The 10,498-nt window shown below is 44.3% G+C and overlaps 3 protein-coding genes across 3 annotated transcripts; 1 reads left to right on the top strand and 2 right to left on the bottom strand.

Annotated features, from left to right (window-relative positions):
* Window positions 1–1,340: 1,340 nt before the first annotated feature.
* LOC6496459 (leucine-rich repeat extensin-like protein 5) lies at window positions 1,341–2,334 on the bottom strand. The gene has a single exon (XM_001960915.4). The coding sequence runs from the start codon at window positions 2,240–2,242 to the stop codon at window positions 1,463–1,465; it is 780 nt and encodes a 259-aa protein (XP_001960951.1). The 5' UTR covers window positions 2,243–2,334; the 3' UTR covers window positions 1,341–1,462.
* A 4,722-nt stretch (window positions 2,335–7,056) lies between these two features.
* LOC6494110 (proteasome subunit alpha type-7-1B) lies at window positions 7,057–8,071 on the top strand. Its single transcript, XM_001960914.3, has 2 exons — window positions 7,057–7,488; window positions 7,579–8,071. Exons 1-2 carry the CDS (start codon window positions 7,157–7,159, stop codon window positions 8,003–8,005), a joined length of 759 nt encoding a protein of 252 aa, XP_001960950.1. The 5' UTR covers window positions 7,057–7,156; the 3' UTR covers window positions 8,006–8,071.
* Window positions 8,072–8,559: 488 nt separating this feature from the next.
* LOC6496457 (T-complex protein 1 subunit zeta) lies at window positions 8,560–10,465 on the bottom strand. Its single transcript, XM_001960913.4, has one exon. It carries the CDS (start codon window positions 10,284–10,286, stop codon window positions 8,646–8,648), a length of 1,641 nt encoding a protein of 546 aa, XP_001960949.1. The 5' UTR covers window positions 10,287–10,465; the 3' UTR covers window positions 8,560–8,645.
* Window positions 10,466–10,498: the final 33 nt, after the last annotated feature.

The raw sequence follows: 10,498 nt of genomic DNA, 5'->3' as shown, positions 1-10,498 counted from the left end.
TCGAAAACAAATAGAAGCAAAGCGATGGAAAAATTTATTTAAAGGTAAATAAAACCACACAAAACGCGAAACAAGCCAAATAATAATAAACTTCAGCCCCGCTGGGAGGAAGCTCTGAGGGCCAAGCGGGAATTGTTGTTTGCAATCAGGCAAAATCCAACAAAACCAGACGAAGACCCAAGACGCGAGAAACCGTCGAACCGCAGACAGTGGACTTAGTCCAAGGATGAGTCTGGTGGCGATGTGTCTTCTGGAAAAGAGATGGTCGATGGACGGGCGGGAAACTTGTGCCGAGTGTCTCGGCAAAAGTTTGCTCAGCTCGGTTTGCTCAAAGTGCTTCGGATGCAACAATGAAACTCGAAATCTGCCATGAATTGCAGACAATCAGCGACAGAGAACATTAGACAACTAGACCGGTTGAATTTAAAGTATTCCGCCACGGAATGAAGTTAATAAGTTTGAACGCCAGCGCCCCGGAGACTGTTTCAGTGCCAATGAAATAAAGCTGCAGGACGAGGCCAGGATCTCGTTGCATAAAAACAGGATACCAAGCAACAAAAAAAAAAAAACTCCAAAATTATTTGAAGAAATGTTACAAAACAATTAAAAAGTTGCAGACTTTCATGAGTCAATCAAAAGACCGGGAAACCGCAACGAGTTTCTAAAAGTTGCCCAAGTTTGCGAGCACTTTAAATGCCAGACAACAGGCAGTAGCATCCAACACACCACACACATCCCGCCCCATTCTGGCACACAGGATGTGTGCCATTGCAAGGACGAAACATCCTTCGCTCCGACTTATGCAATTTGTCGTTTCTGAATTTTATTTTCTGGCCAATCAGAGCCAGAAACGCTGGTACACAACTTTAAAAACTGCAGCCCACCCAGTTCACTGTACAGTGTGCACTCTAGCTCTGCACCCTTGTACTTTTCGGGGGAAACCAGAGAGCCTGTCAGAAAGTCCTGGGCCTGTCAGTTACGGCCCTTGGCATGTGTTGTACATTTCGCATTATAAACCCGAGATGAGCCTGTCGGAGGCGGCGATGCACACCAGATGTAGATGCAGATGCCTAAATGAATAGCCGCTGTTTCAAAATTAAATTATTTTGATATTTGCATATCCCTTTGCATTCTCTAAATTAGTTTGAATAAAAATTAAATGGATAATTTTTTAAAATTTAATAAAGCTCAGTTGTTGAAAATAAAGTGGCATGCTTTTGTGAATTTTTGCTAACAGCTTTTTGGCATTTTCGGATTAAATGGGTCAGTGGTTTTTATTTGAAAAATGATTCATAGATTTTAAAATATATATAAAACATATTTAGAATAAAAGAAAAATATAGTATATGAAAAAATATATTTGGTACAAACACTTTATATTTGTAATCCCACAGACATCACAAAACAAAACACTAGGCAAAATGAAGACGCACGAAAGTTTCCTATATACATATAACTCCTGCTAATCTCGTCTAGGTACTCGCTTTTGGAAGGGATCTGACTGACGATGGAACCAACCGTAACGCCAGCTGGTAGCCTCCGGATAGTTGTACTTGTCATCGGGACTACGCTCGTACCGCCTCTCCAGATATGAAGAACGCTGGCCACTTTGGAGCAACTGTAGCTCCGTGGCCGGCACTGACTTCATGGGATCCACCGGGCAGTGACCAAAGCCCCGCTTCTCCACCGGAGAGAGATCGTAGTCGAACACTCCCGAGGTGGAGGGTCGGTAGATCCGGCTGGTCACTGCATAGGGATTCGCTCCTGGGGGTGGAAACATTAGGCGTCGGGAGTTGTCCACCACCATCATGCCCTGTAGTTTGCGAGCAGTGCCGGCGGTTCCACCTCCCGCAGTTATTGGAACTCGGGTCCTAAACGGTGGCCTTGCCACATAAGTCTTTGACTTCGGAACAGGCTTCTCCTTCTCCGGCTTTGCGCCTAAGACGGGTTTTGTGGCTGGCTCACCGGGTGGGGGGTCTTCCGGCATCTTCTCAATAAGCTTTGGTGCGGGCGCGGCTGAGGGGGCCGGAGGTGATGCCGGTGAAAGCTTGCCCAATTGATTGGCTTTCACCCTACGCCACAGGCTACGCATGCCGGGCGACAGCTGGGTGGGCTTCACCGGCGTCAGTGGAATTGTCGGCACCGGCTTGATGATACAGCTCGACTTCTTCAAGCATGCTGCTTGCTGCTTGTGTGCACTTTGGAATTTTGATGTCACTTGTTTATTTGGAGTGGTAACCATTTTTAGTTAACGTTAGCTACGATCAGAAAACAACTAAACAATTTTGTACAAAGCTTGACAGTGGAAGGGACTGTGTGTATGGATTGCTTTTATTCAAATAATATTTGTTGACTTGTTTTTGCCTTTGGCTCCGGGCTGTTGTACAATAAATAGAACAGAAAACCCTCTAAGCCATGGAGTAAACAACTGTTCAACACCGAATAATTCCACTTGACCAGCCAGTCTTTATGTCCGGGCATAACTGCCGATTTTGATTTCCAATGAATGGTAATCCCCAGCGGAATGTCCTCCTTTTTCCTGCCGCTGGATGCCTGGTTGCCGCCGCGTAAACGGAATTTGTGTTTATTTTCAATTTGTGTGCTAGTGTGAAAATATAAAGTGGATTATACAGAGATAAGAGTGCTCTACAGACACATATATTTTTCCCTTTTTTTTTTTAGCACTTTTTGTTGTAGCCTTTCGGGGGCCAAAAGGAAACGGCGACCCGCACGTTGGCCATAAAAATATCGCAGATATGTCGCCAGACTGAGAAATGTTTATATGCATGGGGGTCGCATGTCGTGGTTGTAGATACTGCAATTGCAACGGGAAGCTCCATAAAGCTTGCAAAAATCGACAGGTCCTTTCTCCAATTCCCCCTTTCTTTTTTTTTTTGGTAACACTGAGGCTATGGCTTTGGCGTTTATTTGGTCTCGTTCCAATTGGCTTGTTTATTCCAGGTTCCTGTCTGTTTACTTGGTGGCTTCGTTAAACTTGTTCCTGTCTGTGCTTTACTTTCTTTTTGGGTTTTGTGCTTCCCGAAGTGGTTCACCTCTTCACCCTCGTCATGCCCGGAGGAGAACTGAATACATTAGATAGACTTTTGTTTTGATTATTTTTCCAGTCTCTGCTATCTTTGGTATCGCTCGGAGTGTATCGAAATTTATCATTGAAATGGAAACAGTTCTGGCATTGCATAGAGGTAACACCACTCGCTTTTGATACAAATATCACAGATTGGCATCCGAATTTAATTTTCCCCCAAAAACTCACTTTGATAGATGGATTTCTCGGTGTGATGCATGGAGTGTCAGGATGGACCAGTCGTTGCTAAAAAATTGAACGACTTGCTGAAACTTTAATAAGACAGAATTGTCCGCGATTGCAGGCGGCGACATTGGAAGCACTCACCACTCGCTTCCTCGACCCCCGGCTGACTTGACCATTAGTGAAAATTCACACTTTCCACACTTTTCCGATTTGAGTCGTTTCGTCGCGTCTCGTCTTGAAATTCCATTTCCATTTTCCCATTTTTCCCATTTTCATCCCCATGCAGCATTTTTCTCTATCAATACTTTGAGAAGCGAGGACTGCACTTCTCGTCCTTAATTTGCACAGCATTTGTCGCCATTTGGCTTTTAGTTAGCCGGGAAATGGAGGTGGCCGTGGGCCGGGAGGGTGCCACCAACTCTGACTGATGGAGTTGCAGCTGCACTTTACTGCAATTGGTTGCACTTTATTCGCGGTTGCGTGAGTGGAACTCGAAACTTTGTAAACGGAAAGATGCAGTTTCTAAATTGTATTACGAGAAGTGAGTGAGCTCCACAGGGGAATTGAGAAACTCTTTATAACTTATCCACAAACTTGTCTTTCTTTAGAGTCTAATCATTTTTGCATAATCATGTACATGTTGTCAAGTTCAACTGCCATCCATAACCGATAAAGCCACGGCAACGGCCCGGCCAAAGTTCGTTGACACAAAGTGATACTTGGAGGCCATCCGCAACATCTACATCTAAGGAGCCGGTGGTCCTGGACTTGGCGGCGGAGACACGAAGGGACTAAGTCAACAATGGCGTGTGCATTGCTCGGTTTATTAAAAAGGACTCAGGTGAATGGCTGAGCGCGCCGTTTCAAACATCAGGTGCGCAGCCACATCGTCCTGTTTGTCCTGTGTTTGCATAGCCGGGATACATCCGAAGTCTGACACACGTATACGTAATATAGAGATAGAGCCTTAGCAGGCTGGCTAAGGGAGGTAACCACTATGGGAGCATGGGAGCCGTCTGCATTCAATGGTCAAAGGTCATTTGCATTTTGCCATCGTCAGCATGTTGTTCTTTGAGCCAAACAAGCATAAACGCTTGCCCAGCTGGTGTCGAAGTTGGAGCGAAAGATACAAATACAGAATCCAGATAGCGGAGCCAGAGATATAAACATACAAACTGATTAAATGGTCGTGATTGGAGCTAAATATTAGCAGAGATCACAAGGGCTGGGGTCGATGCAAAAACAATCAGTTGAAAAAGTAAAAGTGTTTGCATTGACCCGCCTAAAAAATCACATAATTAATGGCCAAAATATTTACACGGTTAATTAATTGCTGCAAAGGTGCGTAAATTATGTTATGATTTAAGGTCATCCGTATATGAGGAGTACAAAAAACATGGCTGTAATAAAAAATATTCATACGTAGTTTTCAGCCATGATTAATTGACAAATTGCTGAAATATGTTTCTCGCATGCCGCAGGCAAGAGGAGCTTGCCAACATTTTCAACATGTAAACACATTTCCACCATTTCCCTGGGTCTCCCCGCCCACCAATCGCATTCTGTTCAAATCGCTCGTCATTAATTTCCACACATCGGAGTGGGTCTGGGTGGCATATGTAGGATGGAGGACGGAGGACAATGGATGGAGGGAAGCACTTGAAACTGTGCTCCAAAAGCCCCTGATGCTCTGCTTATCCACTGCAGTGCGTCCTCAACTTTTATTGGGTCTTTTAGTTGCGTTGTTGTCGGTGGAGGACGCAGGATGGAGGATTGGAGGACGGAGGCTGGGGTGTCCGGGGTTAGGAGTAAGAAAAACAACAATCAACACCATTTGACGCTACAAATTAAGCTCGAAGCAAACAAATCGTGGCAAGTACCCTTGGTTTTGGCTCACAAAAACTTTCCGCTGTTTTTGGCCCATGTTGTTGGCTTGTTTTATGTGGCTCTTGTGTCTTGTCTGCTTTCCCGCACTTTTCCCGCTTTTCCGCTTATTGCTCTTCCCGTAACCCGAAACTCAAGAAACCCCAAGACCCAAAACGAAAAACTGCCTCAAGGGCAATTTCGTGCTTTCGGTTCTTCAGAAGCATTTTCGATTGCCGATGCTCACTATTTATGGGGTAAAAGTGCTTAATCAAACGCCAAATGGCAGGGGCATGCACCGACAACACGGCGTATACTTAATTCTCGCACATCGCCTTGGGCCAAAAATTCGATTCTCCATCTGGTCTAATGAAGCCATGGTCCCAATAAAATCCAATATTTATTTAATTAACAAGTTCTCTTTAACTATTGAGGGGAAATTTAAGTTTGGGTTTATTGTAGGAAACTGTTCATTTATTAAAAGTAATAATTGTTTTCATAATTAATAGAATGTTTACCCAACTATTTTTGTATTAAAATTTTGATACGAAATATTTATTCATGTATTTTTTTTAATTAGCATTGAATCTGGCATAGTTTAAAATTTAAAATAAGAAAAAGACTAAATACAAATTTTTTTTAACTTTATTTACTCGGCACTAGAAGAGTATTACTAGTTTCGTTTAGTTGGCTGTTTTGAAACATCTAGAAGTATTCAAAAACAGTTTCTTGGGAGAAACTATTTTTAAGAGATTAGTTAAATGATAAATAATTTTTATAGAAAAATAAGAGAAGAGTACCTGGTATAATTTAGTCGGGAAAGTCAACTATAGCCGTCCCTTCATGTGTTTAATATTTTTTTAAAAATATTTTACGGTCAGCTAATGCATTTTGATAGTCAATTTTGATAAATGGCTTTATTAATTCATTTGGCACTTGCCTGCAGCTATGGAAATAAAATTTTAAATAAAATACAACGCCACATTCAAAAAAAAAAATAGAATAGAATTTTTAAAAAATGTTAGCCTATAAAATTTGCGAAAACGTGTGTAACTAAATGCATCGGAGGGAAAATAATTGCATTTTTGTGATGCTATTTGTTGCTCGTTTTGTTTGCAGTCGCGTTTAATTTATTTATTTGGCAGACGCATTTTTGGGCATTCGGGGTAAAGTGTTTCGTGGCGGCACGTGTTTAATCCTAGTAAGTATGCACCCCGCCAGGAAACTGGGCTACAGGACCTCCGCTACCTTCTGCCCCCCACCCAGTAAGCCAGCCAGCCAGCTTTCCCGTTTGTTGGTCGATGTCCTTTCTTTGCAACACGGTTGTCATAAAATGTTAAATATAAATTTATGGCAGACTGCGCGCCGGTGGCATACTAAGCACCGCATCACCAGATACGGAGGTGGAGATGTAGTCCGGAGTCCGGGCCACAGACGGAGACAAAGTCGGAGCCTTAGTCCACGGTTGCCCCTGCTGGTTGGCTAAGCACATTAGCAAAATGGAGCTGTTTCGATTACCATTACTTTGCTCAGAGATTTGCGGTTGTGTTGCATTTCAAGATATCAAGTTGTCAACATTCCTGACACTGAAACAAGGAAGGACCATGGACCCTCTGTGAAACGGCTCAAAACGGTGGGTGAGGAAAGTGATTTACACAAATTGCAATTTCACAAAACGCTGTTGAATATTAAACAGTTTTATTTTCGCAATTATCTCCATTATTCGTGCCGTCAATAATTCGATTAAGGTGATTATTGTTAAACTGCAATATGCTGCGGATTATGGAGATTTGTCGAGAGAACACTTAATTGAATTCTATATTTCATTTTAACGTGATTCAACGATAATTAAATAATTAGTTTATGATAGACAAATCACATTTTTGGCCTAGGAGGCTTTTAAGCTCCTTCGATGTTCCTATCAAGTGACAGTGTCGTCCTCACAAACTTGAAAATTCCGAGCATCTCAACACAGTACTTTATATATTTTGTTATTATTGAAAAAAAATAATTTTTATCATAATGGCCGAACGCTATGATCGCGCAGTTACCATTTACTCGCCGGATGGTCACCTGCTCCAGGTGGAATACGCCCAGGAGGCGGTTCGCAAAGGATCCACTGTGTGTGGAGTGCGCACCAATAACGTCATCGTGCTGGGCATGGAGAAGAAGTCCACGAGCGATCTGCAAGAAGAGCGATTTAATCGCAAGATTTTTACGATCGACGATCATGTCGTGATGACCTTTGCAGGTCTCACGGCGGATGCCCGAATCCTGGTCAACCGGGTTCAGGTGGAGGCCCAGAGCCATCGCTTGAATTTTGAGAAGCCCGTTTCCGTGGAGTATATAACGCGGTAAAAATAAATCCATCTTAAACCTTAATTTATTTTTTCCAGTGTCCTGACATCGCAAACTAATTAAGCACATCCCTAATCTTGACCCAGCTATATAGCCCAAATGAAGCAGAAATATACTCAGAGCAATGGACGACGTCCTTTTGGCTTGTCCTGCCTGGTTGGTGGCTTCGATGAGAACGGCACTCCCCACCTGTTCCAAACGGAGCCGTCGGGCATCTTTTACGAGTGGACGGCAAACACCACTGGACGTTCCGCCCACACTGTTAGGGAGTATTTGGAGAAGCACGCCGACGACATCCCGGCCAATTCCGATGAGCCTACGGCGGTCAAGTATATAGTCCGCACTCTGATGACTGTCTCCCATTTGAACCAGAACCAAATGGATGTGGCCGTGCTGAAGTACAAGCAGCCACTGAGAATGATTGATCGCAATGTCCTGACCGATCTGGTGAAGGTTATTCGACGAGAGCTGGACGAGGAGGCCAAGCAGCGGGCACGTATTAGTATTTCCTAATTCCAGGCATGGCCAGCGGCCAGTTTCCGTTTATTTTGTTATTTTGAATCAAGAGTTGATAACCAATTCCAATGTCTTCCATTTTTTGTGCGGATTTTTTTGGGGCATTTCAATTTCCAGGCTGGCGGCCAGATGGGGAAAAGTAATCAGGAGGAAAAATGTGTAAAGCGCGCAAATCACTTGATTTGTCTCGAGGGCGTATTTGGTTACTTTATATCCTGGACGATGAGTGCCGGGCCCAGCCAATCAAGTTAAAAACTTATAAGTGAAAATGGGAATTGAATTTGAACAAAAAAAATGAGTGAAATGGCGAATGAATCACGGGAAAAAGCAAACTAGAAGTATTCTCTTTAGATAAACCCTAAAAATATACTTTTGTTCAAAAATTCCCCTGTTTTTTCGAGTGATCTGCCTGCTGTTAGTCCCATTTAGCCATTCCTGAACCTGCCAACACCTTTGGCTCCCCAGGCTGTCGTCTCACAGGCCGAACAAAGTTTTCAAGCTGCCCAATTTTTGGGGAATCGAGTGCTCCAATCAAAAGATGGCTCCGGGGCTAAAAGGTGTGGTGGCCTAGGTGGGCACTTTTATTTCGGAGAGTTTTGAGTGGTATGGTGGGCACTATGGAACGGGAGTATTACATTTAACCCTTCAAAGAAGTCATGCCAGCTCGAATTACTTCGTCTGTGAGCAGGAGATGGCCTGCAATTACGGAGCAAGAGTTTAACATCTGCTTGCGGACACAATAGTTGTCAAGGATACCAGCTGCGAATGGGTCCATGGGCTCTCCCGTTGCTATATCGAGGCCGACAGGTGGAGACAACTGCCCCTCTGCCTTATCCTGCTCCTCGTCTTTGTCTTCCGAGGCGCGTTGGGCCTCTGTTAGCTTGACAATTGTCTCCTGAACATCAAAGCCGCTGTTGACGGCCAAGGTTTTCGGTATAACCAGCAAGGACTCGGCGAAGAGTTGTACCCCCAATTGGGCCTTTCCCTTGACCGAGTGCTTGAACTTGTGTAGTTCGGAGTGGGCCTTGAGCTCAAAGGCTCCAGCCCCGGGTACCACACAGGTGTCCTTGATGGCATTCAGAATGGCATGGAGACCGTCGCGTAGGGCGTCCTTGACGGCAGCGATTTCATGACGAGCCTGCCCACGTATGAGAATTGTGACCGAAGTGGGATTCCGACAGCCCTCGACAAAGGTGAATTTCGTCTCAGTTAGATGCTCTTCGCGTATGTTGGCAGCAAATCCCAAGTGCTCCTCCTTCAGATCCTCCAGAGAATGTAGTGCCTCGCCGCCACAGGCCCGCACCAAACGCTCCATATTTCGACGCTTGGCGCGTCTTAAGGCTAGAATGCCTTCGGCAGCCAGAAGTTCCAATGAGGGCACATCAATACCCTTCTGGTTGATGACCACAAACCCTTTCTTGCTGTCCCCACACACTTTCTTCTTTAGTTCTATGATCTTTTGGATGCGCAGATCTATAAAACGATGTTCCTCACTAACAAACTTCTCCCTTTCCTCGGCAGTTTTGTAATAAAAACTGGAAGTTACAGAAGTCTTTTCCAGTTCCAACGATACGTTGCAAGTGAGAATGTAGGCATCCTGGACATGTTTAGGCATATTTGGATGACGGCCGCCATGATCAAGTACCAATCCCGAAATGAGTTGGGTATCCAGGTTGGTGTGCTGCTGCATTTCCATCAATTCGATCATATTGAGATCCAGAAGGTCCTTGCCATCGCCTCTGATGGCCAGGACGGCATCCACGCAGATATCCGTCAGCAGGCCAGCCATTCCCGGCTCCAGTTTGGTTGATAAACTGGTTCCAGCCACGGGAATCAAAGCTTTGCGTTCAACGGGAATGTTGACCTTCATGGAGTCGAGAATTTCCAAAGCCTTGTCTTTGGACATCATTATCCCCTCCACCAGCAGCCGAGGATGCAGGCCCTCGGAAATAAGCAGATCCGCCTGTTTCAGGATCTCACCAATCAGAATCACCGTCGAAGTGGTGCCATCTCCCATTGAATCATCATGGGCCGTGCTGGCCCTGGCTATCATCGCCGCCGTGGGATGGCGGATGTTCATCTCGTGGAGAAGGACATTGCCGTCCTTGGTGATCTTGATGTCGCCAGCGGGTGAAACAAGCATCTTGGTGGTGCCCTTAGGTCCGAGATTGGAGGCCATTAGCTTTTGCAAGGACATGGCACCGGAAATATTTATTCCAAGAGCTTGGGCAGCTCGAGCAATTTCCGCTTTTGGATTCAGAAGACTTACGGCGGCCATGATTGAAAGAATATTTTAAGATTAAGAGTTCTATTACGTTTTCTTGCCTACAAATTCGTACTGAGTGAGAATCAGAAAGAAAAATGTCAAAGTGACAGATCATATACCTTTATAAATATTTATCGATTGTTCTTCGATTCGATAATTATCAGAAACAATTCCACAAACCTAAAAAAAGTCCAAAAAAGTTGATTGTAGAGTTTTTAAAATTT

This window comes from Drosophila ananassae, chromosome 3L (assembly GCF_017639315.1).
Source record: "Drosophila ananassae strain 14024-0371.13 chromosome 3L, ASM1763931v2, whole genome shotgun sequence".
In the NCBI taxonomy this organism is placed as follows: domain Eukaryota; kingdom Metazoa; phylum Arthropoda; class Insecta; order Diptera; family Drosophilidae; genus Drosophila; species Drosophila ananassae.
This window is presented reverse-complemented; position numbering and strand designations above follow the sequence as displayed.

Excerpts from the sequence above, each read along its gene's own strand:
- LOC6496459 (XM_001960915.4), bottom strand. The coding sequence starts at position 2,242 with ATGGTTACCACTCCAAATAAACAAGTGACATCAAAATTCCAAAGTGCA.
- LOC6496457 (XM_001960913.4), bottom strand. The coding sequence starts at position 10,286 with ATGGCCGCCGTAAGTCTTCTGAATCCAAAAGCGGAAATTGCTCGAGCT.
- LOC6494110 (XM_001960914.3), top strand. The coding sequence starts at position 7,157 with ATGGCCGAACGCTATGATCGCGCAGTTACCATTTACTCGCCGGATGGT. Across the intron at positions 7,489-7,578 it reads TCCGTGGAGTATATAACGCG|CTATATAGCCCAAATGAAGC; the intron begins GTAAAAATAAAT and ends ATCTTGACCCAG.